General features: G+C 35.1%; 1 protein-coding gene across 1 annotated transcript in view; it reads left to right on the top strand.

Annotated features, from left to right (window-relative positions):
• The window catches only part of ctdp1 (CTD (carboxy-terminal domain, RNA polymerase II, polypeptide A) phosphatase, subunit 1), a 110,183-nt gene extending 96,831 nt beyond the window's left edge, over window positions 1-13,352 (top strand). The window contains exon 13 of the mRNA XM_030146794.1: window positions 10,764-13,352. Within this exon, the coding sequence (XP_030002654.1) occupies window positions 10,764-10,947 (184 nt within the window). The 3' untranslated portion in view covers window positions 10,948-13,352. The remainder of the gene's footprint in view (window positions 1-10,763) is intronic.
• The last annotated feature ends 1,926 nt before the right edge of the window (window positions 13,353-15,278 follow it).

Genomic DNA, 15,278 nt, shown 5'->3' with positions numbered 1-15,278 from the left:
TCTCACTTTTTTACATCTGTGCTCTGGTAAAAGCAGGGTCATTTTGTTTACTGTAGTGACTGTCGTTTAGGGCAATGTCCGTCCCTGTCTCATGACTGGGATGTATCAGTAATGCTTGGAGAGAATTTATTCATCTCAAGGATGAATCAGTTAAAATGTACTTGTCGAATGACATAAACGCATTTTTAGGAAAAACAGATCACATAAATGTGTATTGGTATTAAATAATAACATGATGATCTCTTATATCCCAAAAATCTCAGCCTTGAAGAAATCTCAAGAATATCTGGAAGGAATTTCCACAGGTTTCACCATCACTTCTCTACATACTATTCTGCAAAAACACTTAAGTAATCCATTATTTGAATCCATACTGCTCAATAAAATTAGTCTGTAAGTCAGGGGTGGGCAATCCTGGTCCTTGGGGGCAGGTATCCTGCATGTTTTAGATGTTTCCCTCTTCCAACACACCTGGTTCACATGATAAGTCTATCATCAAGCTCTGCAGAAGCCTGATAATGACCTTCAGGTGTGTTGGAAGAGGGAAGCATCTAAAACATGCAGGATACCGGCCTTCGAGGACCAGGATTGCTCACCCCTGCTGTAAGTGAATGCAGCATTTTTCTCACAGAAAGATATTCACCGGAAACATACATATTAGTATAGTGTCAATTTAAATTTATTAAAGTGAGCTTAATACCTTTTTTAAATTCCCTCTAAGTCTTCAATACACACAAATCTGGTTTCAGAGACATACAACTGTTAGTAATTTGAGTTTTTGTACTTTGTAGATGATTTATTCATAAATAATGAAAATAATCATCCAATGAATCACTAATAAAGTAATCAATAGCTGCAGTCCTGATTCTTAGTATTCAAAGCTGCATTTTTTTACACTCCCAGATTGCTATTATATGACAAACCATGTGACCACATTAATGGTGTGCGCTTTTCCAGGAAAAGCTATTGGAGGCATTTGTGTCCTCTAATTGCATCTGGACACTTCACTTCTTTTTATTGCCGCTGATAAAGTGCACTGCAGAGGTTTGAGTTCAAAAATACAGTAAATGCACACATCGTTTAACTTCAGTCGTAGGATTACCTTTGCCACAGACTTCCCAGAGTGAACAGTCTGACATAATGATACCTTCTGGCTGTTCCTCAGTATCTTAATTGGCTTGGCAGAAGATTCACCTTGGATGGACGCCCTACTGGTTCACATGATATGATGCATGATGTGCTCGGAGAGAACAAACTACTTCAGTTGTTTCTATCAAACAGTGACAAAGACGAGACACTTTTGTACATCCTGTATATTGAACATTTGGTTAAAAACACCTCAAACATGAATAAACTAATAAATTGCTGGAAGCTCCCTTTGTTGCAATGTAGTTTCAAAGTCAACAGGAAAAAAATATAATAAAGGTGGATTACTACCAAAGCCTGTCTTGGAGTCGACATGAGTAAGCGTGGTGGGAGTGTCTGGAGTGTGTGTATCTGTGGGTGGTAGGATTAATAGACGAGGATTTAGATTGGATGTAATGATGCAAAGCAGAAGGCAATGGAGGAACCCATCTCCAACCTCCCCCCACTGTCTCCACTGTTAATATTTGGAAAAGGGAGAGGGATGGTGGGTCCCCCAGGGTGTAAAAACACACCGAGCTTCCACTCATACTCTTTATGTATGCACACAGGCTCAGCTGCAATGAATCATCTTCTGTCACCAGCCCACAGAAACTGAATCAATGATGGCGCTACATAAGGGAATTGCCTCATTTTCTCACATTGTCTGCAAATAAATAATCATTAATTGCTCGTCTCATCTTTAGCCACTGCATCTCAGACCCACATTATCCCCTGACCACTGAGTCTTGATCTCACGCCCATGAAAATTAAACTTCTTGTCAGTTTGGAGGGTCTGAGCAGAGTATAATGCCTCCCACACGCCGCCCACCACAAACTCTGCGGGGGTCTCCTGTAACTGTCATGTCGCTGAGCACCTCCGCTGATATTAGCTGACATCTGACCTTTAATGAACACACAACCGGATTCCTGCTGGTATTGGACGTTAGCGAGACAGCAGTGAGGCCTAATGAGGAGGAGGGGGGGGGTTCTCAGCAGAGTGGTGTCAGACCTCCGCAATAACCATACAAAAACCCCTACACACCTCATTAGCATCATGCTAATAAGCCCCTTTGCACAGGGTGTCATGGTGAAGCTGAAGTGGAGGCTAAAGAGAGTTGGCATGTTAACAGCCATATCAAAGAATTTTTTTGGACTGCATGGTTTCTTGTTTGTTTTTTTTACCCCTTTCATGTCCTCTTGAGTTTCCCATCTCCAATTACAGAACTTGACACCAAATGAATTTTAGTTTTCGTACTAAAGCACAGGTGTCAAACGTGTGGCCCGGGGGCCAAATCCGGCCCGCCAAAGGGTCCAGTCTGGCCCTTGGGATGAATTTGTGAAATGCAAAAATTACACTGAAGATATTAACGATTCTTTTAGTTCAGGTTCCACATTCAGACCAATTCAATCTCAAATGAGCAGGATTCAGTAAAATATGATCATAATAACATATAAATAATGACAACTCCAAATTTTTGTGTTTTTAAATGTAAATATTTTCATGTATTTACACTAAAACAAAGTATAATTTTGCAAAAAATGTGAATAACCTGAACAAATATGAACAGCCTGAAATGTCTTAAGAGAAGTAAGTACATTTTTAACAAGATTCTGTCTGTTACTAAATGTTTTGTGTATCTGTAGATCCACTGTGATCTGTACGGTATAATGTACATATGGAAATGATGAACTTAGACAGAATATTGTTAAAATTACACTTATTTTTTCAGTTTGTTCATGTGATTCACATTGTTTGAAAGGATAGTTTGTAAACATTTTCATAATGTAAATTTACTTTTTTCACTCTAAAACATAGAGAAAAGTTTGGAATCGACATTATTTATATATTATTATGTTACATTGTTATATATGTTATATTATTTTACTGATCTGGCTCTCTTCAGATCAAATTTAGCTGAATGTGGCCCCTGAACTATAATGGGTTTGACACCCCTGTACTAAAGCATAGTTACATTTACATTTATGCATTTGGCTGACACTTTCTTCCAAAGCTACTTACAGGGGAAGATTAACAATTAAGCTCTCTCTCTCTACTTCTTTTGTAAAGCACTTTAAAACAACCACAGTGGACCAAAGTGCTGTACAGAAGAATAAATACAAACAAAATAGATTAAAGACACAAAACAGCTGTACAATTTAAAAAAAAAAAAAAAAAAAAAAAAAAAAAAAAAAAAAAAAAACAGTGTTGTACAGAAGAATAAAAAAAAGCAACTTCTTGTAAATAATAAATGTGTTGACAGGCCAGCCCAAGTTGGTCCACAATGGCAGGTGCATTGACATACCCATCACAAAACCTTCAGAATACTTCATACTGTATACAGGGTTTCTGCAGGTCATTAAAAAGCATTAAAAATCATTAAATAGATTTTGTGAAAATTACAGCCTTACATGGCATTAAAAAGCATTAAATTCAATGTCCAGAGGCATTAAAAAATTAATTACACTTGATGGGGGAAAAAAAGCATTGTTATTCATGTTATTCATGATTTATTTTGATTATATAACCATTTAATCATTTTGATCGGAAGTATAGTGTGATGATTGACAGACGGAACCCTTTAATTGGCTATTGTTTATGGGTGATGCATGAAGTCACAACACCGGATGCTTGGAATGCAGCGTGCTGTGAGCGTGCTCATGCCGTGGCAAAAGAGTGGAGAGAATATTAGCAAATGTCAGAAAAATGGGAAAATGCAAGTTTCAGCAGAAGTGATTGGAGGAGGAACTATTCAGAACCTGGTTAAAGCCTGTCGACGGTAAACGGTCATAAAAGTATATCTGCAGTTGGACATGGGCATTAAATTTGATTAAAGTGGTATTAAAAAGGGCATTAAAAACCACCCTGGTATGGAGTTTCAACAGTTTGACAATGGAGAACAACACCATTAGATACTTAGAAGACAGCTTTAATTGGCTTATCCCAGCTTTGGATCTACAGGGTGTCCCATAAGTCTCCATACATAGGAAAAATAAACGTTTCTTGACATAAACCATTTTTATTTATATAATATGCTCTATATGACTGCCATTTTGTCAGGAACACATTTCAATGTGTGTCCTCCACTGCTGAAGAACTATAAAGAAGAAATATAAAGAAATACATGTTAGAACCATATGTATTAAGTCTCCTATGTATGGAGACTTATGGGACACCCTGTAGTTTGACTCCACATAAAGTAAAAAAAATAATAAATAAACAGGGTTTATACGGGTGCTTGAAATCCTTGGAAGTGCTTGAATTTCAGTGTTGTGTTTTCAAGGTTTGAATTTGAGTTTGAGTGCTTGAAAGTGCTTACAATTATAACTCTGTGATGTGATTTATTTATTTAATTGTATTATTAACTTAGATAGTAAGCCAAAGCCACGTACAGAGAGGTGAAAATTAGCGGGTGTTGTGAGGTCGACTCCAGGTACATTTTTATCTTCATCTTTGTCTCTGTGCGAGTGTGTCTGATGAATGACAAGTGGCTTCCCTTTTATGGGGGGGGGGGGTTCTTCTTTCATTTCTACAGTTTTTGCTCTTATGAAACATAATTTTAGATATTTGTAGCATAATACAATGTACATCATTGAGATAAAAAAAGTCTAACTAATTCTGCGTATACAGGGTGGGGAAGCAAAATTTACAATGAACATTTAGTTGTTTTTTCTCAGCAGGCACTACGTCAATTGTTTTGAAACCAAACATATATTGATGTCATAATCATACCTAACACTATTATCCATACCTTTTCAGAAACTTTTGCCCATATGAGTAATCAGGAAAGCAAACGTCAAAGAGTGTATGATTTGCTGAATGCACTCGTCACACCAAAGGAGATTTCAAAAATAGTTGGAGTGTCCATAAAGACTGTTTATAATGGAAAGAAGAGAATGACTATGAGCAAAACTATTACGAGAAAGTCTGGAAGATACTATTAAAGAAGAATGGGAGAAGTTGTCACCCCAATATTTGAGGAACACTTGCGCAAGTTTCAGGAAGTGTGTGAAGGCAGTTATTGAGAAAGAAGGAGGACACATAGAATAAAAACATTTTTTATTATGTCAATTTTCTTGTGGCAAATAAATTCTCATGACTTTCAATAAACTAATTGGTCATACACTGTCTTTCAATCCCTGCCTCAAAATATTGTCAATTTTGCTTCCCCACCCTGTATGTATTCCTGTAGATATGTATTTTACCCCAGGAATTGAAAATGTGCCTGAAAAGTGGTTGAATTTGACCTTTAAACCCTGAAATTAATAAGAGAAAGGCATTGAGATGTAACTACCAACATTTTTCAATCTTGACTCATTCATATTGAATCACTGCTCTCATTTCCCATTTTTCCTTTAATGCTGTTTTTCTTTAGTTCCACCCAGACTATTAATTTGAAACAGAACTTATTATATTTTAATATGATGACCTCGATCGGTTTAGATCTTGAGTGCATCTTGCGACTCCTTTTTCCTCCTTTTCTCTGAGGTATTATCTTCTTAGCCTGTCCTATTTGCTTGCTAACAGTCTGTTGGTTGGCTCCATCTCCTGATTCCTGTTTGCTCCATCTTTGTACTCCTAGTTTCCCTGTTGAACCGAGTCCCTCGTCAACACAGTAATGTTTCATTCTCAAACACTGGTGGGGATTTACATCTCCGAGCTGCTTTTCTGAGTCTTTTGCGAATGCTCTTAGCTTGGGGGGCGTTCATCTGAACAGTGGATACAGTTTGTATGGAGAACAAACCCTTGTTAATGGCTTAGTGTTATTCTCAAGGGCCCGTACTGTGCTGAATACGCAGTACAGCAAATTATTTCCTTTCAAGTGTTTTCTTTGTTTAACTGTGGATAGTGTTGTATTGTGTTCGTTTTTTTATGTTATTCAGGCTTCAGTTTGTTGACTTCTTCAAGAGAGCTTAGTTTTTCCTACAAGATTCATTCATTTATTTATTAATTCTGATGAGGCCCCACTTGAACTGATTCATAAATGTATAAATCTGCAAATTGAACATGATGTGATTTACTTCTATAAGAACTCTTAAACCACTTGTAAAAAAAAAAAAAAAAAGGCCTTAAGAACCTACTCAGCTGAATTAGTCAGAATCCAGAGGCAAAGTACCAGTTCACAAAATATCAGCTTATTTATCTAAGCGTATGTTTAGAGGATATGTTACTACAACCCTAAAATTTTTGTAATTTGTGAATATTTCCTCTAGTTGAAGTGGCACTTGTGGTATTTTTGTAGATGCAATATAATATCAATCTCCAGTCATGTAAATTCTAAGCAGCAACTTCCAAAACAATGCAGTCAGTGTATAAGAGCCCAAACCTTTAATGACCACTTGAAGGTGCTTTCAAAAGTGAGTCAACTACCAGATATACTGTGTTAAATTACCCAGATATACAGGGTGGGGAAGCAAAATTTACAAAGAACATTTAGTTGTTTTTTCTCAGCAGGAACTACGTCAATTGTTTTGAAACCAAACATATATTGATGTCATAATCATACCTAACACTATTATCCATACCTTTTCAGAAACTTTTGCCCATATGAGTAATCAGGAAAGCAAACGTCAAAGAGTGTGTGATTTGCTGAATGCACTCGTCACACCAAAGGAGATTTCAAAAATAGTTGGAGTGTCCATAAAGACTGTTTATAATGGAAAGAAGAGAATGACTATGAGCAAAACTATTACGAGAAAGTGAATGAATGAATGAATGTTTATTTCAGTTGATACAAAATACAAAACATATACATATTTTTTTAAAAAAACAACAAAACAAAACACATACATATTAAAAAAAATAAAATAAAAAAAAAAATAAACATAAAATTAACACATTTTGTAACTGAAAAAGGAAGAAGCTGAAGCCAGAGGCTTATTTCTGCTTCTCCTATTCACATCCTTAACTCACGTCTACACCCGTAGTTGCAGCAGGTAAATACTTAAACACAAATTATACTACATTCAGTGTTATAAATCATTTTGTAATCATATTACTTTCATAGCCCTTCAGAATTTGACAAATTAAAGTCTTTTTGAAACTCAACAGTGAGCTACACAATTTCACTTCATCCTTCAGTTTGTTCCATAGCTTGACACCAATAACTGAAACACTGTGATATTTAACGTTCTTACTTTACATTTTTCAAACACAAACATCCCTCTTAAATTATAATGTCCTTCTCTTAACTTAAAAATTTTCTGAATACAAAAAGGAAGGTGTTTACTTTTAACGCGAAACATAAATTCCATTGTTTTTAAATATACAATGTCAAAAAATTTTAGTAAACCAGATTCTACAAAAAGTGGATTACTTGATTGGAGATAACCAGCTTTGTTTATGACTCTAATAGCTTTTTTTGGAGTTTAATTATCGGGTCTAAATTAGTTTTATACACATTTCCCCATATTTCCACACAGTATGACATATATGGCATTACAAGTGAACAGTGCAACATATGCAAACATTTTTTATTTTCTATTATAAGTCTGGAAGATACTATTAAAGAAGAATGGGAGAAGTTGTCACCTGAATATTTGAGGAACATTTGCGCAAGTTTCGGGAAGCTTGTGAAGGCAGTTATTGAGAAAGAAGGAGGACACATAGAATAAAAATATTTTCTGTTATATAAATTTTCTTGTGGCACATAAATTCTCATGACTTTCAATAAACTAATTGGTCATACACTGTCTTTCAATCCCTGCCTCAAAATATTGTAAATTTTGCTTCCCCACCCTGTACAAGAAAAAAAAAAAAAAAAAATCAGCTTGGAAGAAAAAAAGTTTTTGTTTCACTGACTAAATTCCTCATTACAGTACAGCACATTAAGGTGTTTTTTTTTTTACATATTAAACTCATCTGTAAAAAAAAAAAAAAAAAATTCTGCTTTCAGTTACAGTTGTGCGTAAATTAATGGCACTCCCTTTGAGCAATAAATGGTTGCCATATGGGCTTCAACACTTCATTTGCCGAGTCAAACTGTAGAAGCTTCTGTTCATTGAATGAAACTTTTTTTTTTTTTTTTTAATTATTCAGCTCTACAGTACTGTGCAAAAGTCTTAAGTCACCTTTAGCCTTGTTTTGCAGGATGTATATTTACAGTTGTGGAAAAAATTATTAGACCATCAAAAGTCATCAAAAACAATGGTTATGCAATCAAGTAGTAACTCCTGTGTGTATCATGTGACTAAAACAGAAAAGAAAACATGGAATGCCTAAAAGCACTGTTTTTGTCAGTACAATGCCATAGATACTGATGTAAGAACTGAAGTGATTTTGGTTATTATCAAGAAAACATGGAAAATGGATAGATATCAGCTCTGAAATTAAACTACTATGAGCTATTTTTGTTGTTATCATTATATTTGTCCAAACAAATGTACCTTTAGTTGTACCAGGTATTAAAATGAACACGAAAATGAAGAAAACAAAGGGGTGGTCTAATCATTTTTTCCACAACTGTATGTCTCAGTCTGTTTCCTTCAAATTCTATAAGAAATACAGTAATTTTTTTGCACAGTATTGAATCACACAAAAAACCTAAACTAAACGGCTTTTACAGGCTACAGTCAGTTTGAATGTGACCAGTTTTCCCATAATGAAAAGTAGACCAAACTAGAAGACACATCTGACATGTATTGAATGATATATGGTGTAAAACAACAGAGAATTAATGCAGAAAATAATATATTTTAGACCATCAAAAGTAATGAAAAACAGTGGTTAGGGTCAGGGTTAGTGCAAAGTTTAAAAAAAAAAAAAAAGTTAAACATATTAAGTGTAAAAGGAGGTCACACTAAATACTGAACACGTGTCTGCAGAGGTTGTTTTTTTCTTTAAACTTTGTTGTACATATTTACTTTGTATCTTGGTTGTATAATACTGTAGAATCTGAGAACTGTCATTATAACTTTGCTAAAATAACAAACAGGTGGCCTAACACTTATGCACAGTACTGTACATCATTAAATATTTCACAAACAGTATTTAATTACAGTATGTGTACCGTTGGTGTAATGTAGCTACATTTGTAGTCCCCACAGAGCCTCGAAGCCACAGGTGTCAAACATGCGGCCTGGGGGCCAAAACTGGTCCCGCCAAAGGTTCCAAACTGGCCCGCGGGATGAATTTTCAAAGTGCAGAATATATTAGCAGTCAAGGGCGTCGAACTCGAAAATAATAGCATAATAACCTAGAAATAATGACTCCAAATGTTCGTCTTGGTTTAATGTGAAAAAAATAATGTGACATTATGCCTCTAAATAATGGCAACACCAGTTTTTTGTCTTTGATTTATTGCAAAGAACATTAAACTCTGATATCCTTTAATAATAAAATGTCAGCCTGAACAAATATGAACAACATGAAATGTCTAAAGAAAAATAAGTTTAAATTTAACAATATTTGGCCTGTTTTGTGTCTTGGTAGATCTGATCTGTAATGCACATGTAGAAATCATAAGTTGAGGCATAATAATAATCAAATTTTTCTTATTATTTCTTCTCATTTTTCATCAGAAATTTCTGTTTTTGTAAAATATGTAAAATGTAAATATTTTCATAATTTAATGTTATTTTTTGCAGACAAAAATTTGGAGTTGTCATTATTTATAGGTCATTCTGCTATTATTTAACTGGTCCGGCCTACTGGAGATCAAATTGGGCTGAATGTGGCCCCTGAAAGAACGTGAGTTTGACACCCCTGCTCTAAGCATTAGTTGATACTGAATAAATGTTGTTTGTCTAATCAGCCAACTAGCGCTAATTAATAGAACAAAGCTGATATTACTGTTATCAAAAACAACGGTACATGTGCCCTGTCAAGTAGCTGAAGTTACTTGGTGGCGTTTAACAGAACGTTAATAGCAAAGTTGTGTTTTCAGTCTGTTAACATTTAGATTTCACCCTTGTTTCACCCCTTGTTCTCCCTCAGCTCCATTCTCTTGTCCAAATATGGTCACTTCTGATTCCAAAAAACAAGATCCAAATGTCAAACTCAAGGCTTTCAAACAGTTCACAAACCTATGAGTGACATCACGGTGACTGTTTTCTTCTTTTATGTAGTTTATGGGTCACTTGGATAAAGAAAAGCTAGTTTTTTGTGTTGTCAGTCTTAGTAAATGTCAATGTAAATCAGAGTCATCGTGTAGAATTTGCATCTCTACTGTATTTGCATTTCCATTGACACTGTCGTCCCACTGCTAAACTTGGTTTTATGCTCTGAACATTGAGTAGATTTAGACATCCACGCATCGCCAGGGGTAAAATTGTGAAATTGGTTTTTCAGTTTTCATTTGCAGCCATGTCATTCCCAATCCCTCCTGTTTCTCTTCACTATCTCTATCAGTTAAATACTTCAAATACCCCCCCAAAAAAAAGTAGCCGAGGGGTTTCTGAGGTCTTAATCTTTAAAGGAAATCTTAAAAGAAATCGCAGCTCCTTTTAATGATCCAGCTAAAAATGAAAGGAAGCAATAAACATGCAGCGGTTGGCATCAGTTGTACATACGACATTCACGGCAATCCCTCCAATCCTGTGGCATCATGTAAATCCCATTCTATTCAACAGCAATGGAGCAGAGAAGACTGAGATTAAAGGTTTGCAATTCCCTTTCTAAATGGCACTCTCTGTTTCTATAGGGGCCACAAACGTAAGCATGATGAAGCCAAGGAAGAAGAGGATGATGAGCTGGAAGAAAAAGAGGAGGTGGAAGACTCCGATGATGAGTCCTCCAAAGACTCTAATGAGGAAGAGGAAGGCAGCAGCTCGGAAGCAGACGAGATGGCGGCTGCTTTGGAGGCAGAGCTCAATGACTTTATGTAATGTGAAAACTCAGCGGCAGGAAAAAGGACAACAAAGATTAGTGGTGACAGAGTCTGTGTGTGTTTAGGATGTGTGAGCCATGGATGTGTGCTGTGATCAAAATGAATGTCCTGTACAGAAATGACATGATGCTGTGTAAATAAAAGCTTAGTTTTTTTTTTTTTTTTTTTTTTTGTAGCATTGATATAAAGCCGTTTTGGGAGAAAATAAAAAAAGACTTTCATGTTAGAATTTTATTGTGAGATAAACCGTAGGAGATGTAAGATTTGATAATGTTTTGTTTTACTTTTTTCCTACTCGATTTTTATATTGATGAATTAATAAAGAGAAATTAAATGAATAAACCATAACTTCCTGGTTGTACATGCCAAAGAGTTTGGAATGAGTTTGCCAAGGTGTGCAGCTAAATATTTTACAACTTCCACTTTTTTTTTTTTTTTTTGGTTTTCTTTTTTTGTTGGCAGTTATTTTGGTGTCATAAATGCAACCAGCGATTCTAGACATCTGAATGTGTTTCTTCCTCCTCAAAGTGTTTGTAATATTTCATAACATACTGTTAAGGTGTCAGTTTTTAATGATGCTTAGGTTTTTCAGTGTGCTATCAGCTAAACCTGAACTCAACTTTACAACCTAGAAATATTCTTTTTCATATGGAATCCACAATTAGCTGACATTTACCTCCTTCCCCAGATCTGATTTGATATCACGGCGGTAGAAACTAAACCACACCCTCTTTGGGCTTGAACGCTGTGGCTGAGAAGCTGCCAAAAAGACAGGCAGTTCTTCCAAGTTACAACGAAAAAATCCCTTTTACTCACTTGTAGTGGTATCTAGTGTAAATGCAATTTTTGTTTGTTGGAGCTCTGAAAACTTCTGACTAAAAAATACAAGTGAATCTGATTGCCTGTGAACTGTGCTCAAGGCAGCTACAAACACTGGTGCGTGATGGAAAACAGCAGATTGTTCACATCAAAGTCTGTACACAAACTGCATACAGCATATGGGGAAAAAAAAAAAGGTTTTATAGACTTGGTGCTGCTCCCTCTAGGACATTCACCAAGTCTTTAAAGATACAAAAAAAAAAAAAAAAGTTGGAAAGAAATGGGATTAAAATCTTTGGCGCTAGCTAGCAACCTCTCCTTAAAGGGCCAGTATTTAAAATTTGTGTACGATTACATGATGTTTGTGCTGATATCTGTTTTCAGCTTGAGAGGCCACAATTTGCTTTTGTCGGCTTCAGCAAAAACTACTCAACTTCCTGTAAACTACATCCATATTCTAAATCCAAAACTCAGGATTCATGCTGTATGCAACACAATCTACAGTAACAGTGAACTCCAATAAACAGACTCCAACACAAACTACATTGAAGTGCACATCTTAGGTACTGAACCTTTAAGAATAGCAGCTTGAGGCCACATTAGCCGCTAAGAGTCAAACAAACCAGTGTCTCAGGTTAAACTGTCGGTTGAGTTACATGAAGCTTATGTTTTCTCTGTTTGCAGATCTTAGCTTGAATTCATCCCATTTGGAGACACGTAGAAAAATCCCATATTAAATTTAATTCCAGTTCTTTACGGAAAGTTCCTTAGTTTCCATGTGGTCTGTCACCTCTTAATGAGTTTTCCATATTCATAAGACTATGAGCACAAAAGTGAAATCAAGTTCACCTCCACTAACTGATGATTGACTTATTTTGAAACCCTGACCATCTAAACCACAGTAGGAGCATGGATATATATAGATATTTATATATATCCAGAGTAAAATGAGACAATGTCGTGTCATTTCCATGAAGTGCCCTTGTAAAGCTGCATTAGGCAAGATGCTTAAAGAGTATACAAATGTATATCAAAAAAAAAAAAAAAGCCTCTTTTTTTCAAGCAGCATTTCATCACTAGGGTGTGTACAGATTGTCAGATGTGGCTGCTCAGTAAATTTGCTTTACTTATGTGCACTTGACTGACATCACACAGGATTTCTGGGTACTGAAGGTTATCCATTACCATCACTCACATTTATAGTCTGTTTGTGTCCCATCTGCCGTCAGGTCCGTTGTAGTAAATGTGTTTTTTTCTTTCTCTCTTACTCAAAGCTGTTTGCTTCCTATGCATTTCTATGAATAATGAACTGTCATAAGGCAATAGTCCAGGACAGGTGTGTGTTTGGTTCTCTGTTCCTGTACGTTTTACCCTTAGCTGCCTTTCCCATGCAATGCACAGCAGAATTTCAAGAGTTTCCATATTTGTGAGTCATCCCCTTTTTTTTTTTTTGCTTTGTATTACTGTTTGTTTTATCATGAACTTCAATCAACTGACGTGTATAGTATTTGTAAAGTCTATTTCCTACTTGACCCTGAGAGAAAAAATAATTTCCTTAAATAAAATGTTGTTTATTAAGTAAAATAACTGATTTTTGTCTCGTCTTTTATATTTTAACCCTTTCATGCATAAATTATGAGAACCTTAGTTGAGATTTTTTTCCTGAGTGTTTTTATTCCTCTTTAGACATGAAAAAAACAGTGCGATTGAATTTTTTTATTTAATTATTTTTTATGAAGGTAGATTTGTTTCTTTATTGCTCTAACCATAAAAAAAATTCAACATTAAAAAAAAAATTGCAATAAAAAAAAACCCCTTTTCAATTAAAGAAAAAATGTGTGAAGGCAAAAAAAAAAAAATTAAGATCCAAAAATTGCATTTGAACACTTTTTTTCTTTGATTGAAAATGGGTTTTTTGGGGGGTTTTTTGAGTGAAGTGAATTTTTTTTTTTTTTTTTTTTTGATTGAAAATATTTGTTTTTGGTTTGTACTTGTAGCACAGTAAATGTACTGTGGTTCATTCCACTACTAGAAAACAAAGTCAAATAAAGCAATTTCAGGTGATTTAACTGGTAAAATATTCAATAAAATAATCAGAAATATAATTAAAAGTAACAAAATAAGACCAACGCAAAAACTATTTAAGATACAAAATACTGCATTTGAACACTTTTTTCTTTGAGTCATTTTTTTTTTTTTTCTTGAATGGAATTTTTTTTTTTTTTTTTTGGTTAACAAACAACAAATCTACCTTCATAATTTTCCGTGGAATTCCAAAAATGTCCACTCCGCTGGACACCGTGTGTTTAACTTTTGAAGCAAAGAATGCAAATATCAGAAAGTGATAAAGTGTGTGAAGTCTATAAAATAAAAATATTTTTAACAGCTAATCTGATGTTTTCTCACATTTTATCGTATTAGCAATTGATTCACACTCAAGCATGTTAGTGCAGATCAGGTTTATCAAGAACAACAAAGTTACAGTAATGGTATGAATATCGGTGTATTATTATGGGATGGTGCAAAAGCGTCTACTGTGTTGGCTGATATGGAACTAAAACAACCAAACCCATGAATATACAAGAGAACAGCTGGAGAATAACTGTCTACTGGAGTGACCACTATGCATGAAAGGGTTAAAGGCTCAATAAATGTGTATGGTAAGTTTATATTGAATTGTAGTGTTGGAAACCAGTTATTTGTTCACTCAGACTCTTAAAAGCCACCACAGACCAAAAGCATCCACTGATCTAAAATGTTTAATAACTTCTGAACCATTAATCCCATCGATACATGTAAATAACTCAGGTAAAATATAGTTTCTCGGCTTTTCATCATCATCATGAGCCATTTGCATGTTAAAAAGGTTCCACAGTGAACATGGAAAGATCATTATCTTCTGAAACACTGACTCACCAGTACAACCCATGTACAGTAGAACCTCACAGTACGAGTTTAATTTGTTCCATGACCAAGCTTGTTTTGCGATTTACTCGTTTTACAAATCAATTTTCCCTATTGGACTTAAGTGAAATGTAATTAATCTGTTCCAGCCCCCAGAAAATCTTTTTTTACTGGTTTTTAAAACAGAAAAAGTGCAGTTAGAAAGAAAATAACAATTATAAACACATAATAAAAGAGAATGCAAAAGAAATAAACTGGTCTTATTAACTTATTACATTAAAGACTAGAAAATCTGTGCCTGAGGAAGACCATGGAGTGGGGAGGAAGAGGAGGATTATTGTTTGGAAGAAGTATCTCCTTCCATTAAAACATCAGGTAGAACAATTTCTGCCATTTTCTGTAACTTTACTTAATTTGGGCTTTGACCCTCAGAGCTGACTAGTGGTAGTAATATGAAGCTCACTCATACTATGGATTTCCTCATATTTCAAGACAGAAATACACACGAGCCAAACACAAGTGGCTCATAAAGTAAATTATTTGTACAGCAGTGCACTTATACTGTGAGGTTCTACTGTAGTTTAATGAATGACAGTGGTTGTAGAT

Source organism: Sphaeramia orbicularis, chromosome 11 (genome assembly GCF_902148855.1).
Source record: "Sphaeramia orbicularis chromosome 11, fSphaOr1.1, whole genome shotgun sequence".
Lineage (NCBI taxonomy): Eukaryota > Metazoa > Chordata > Actinopteri > Kurtiformes > Apogonidae > Sphaeramia > Sphaeramia orbicularis.
The sequence above is the reverse complement of the archived record's forward strand: the minus strand, read 5'-3'. Positions and strand labels throughout refer to the sequence as shown.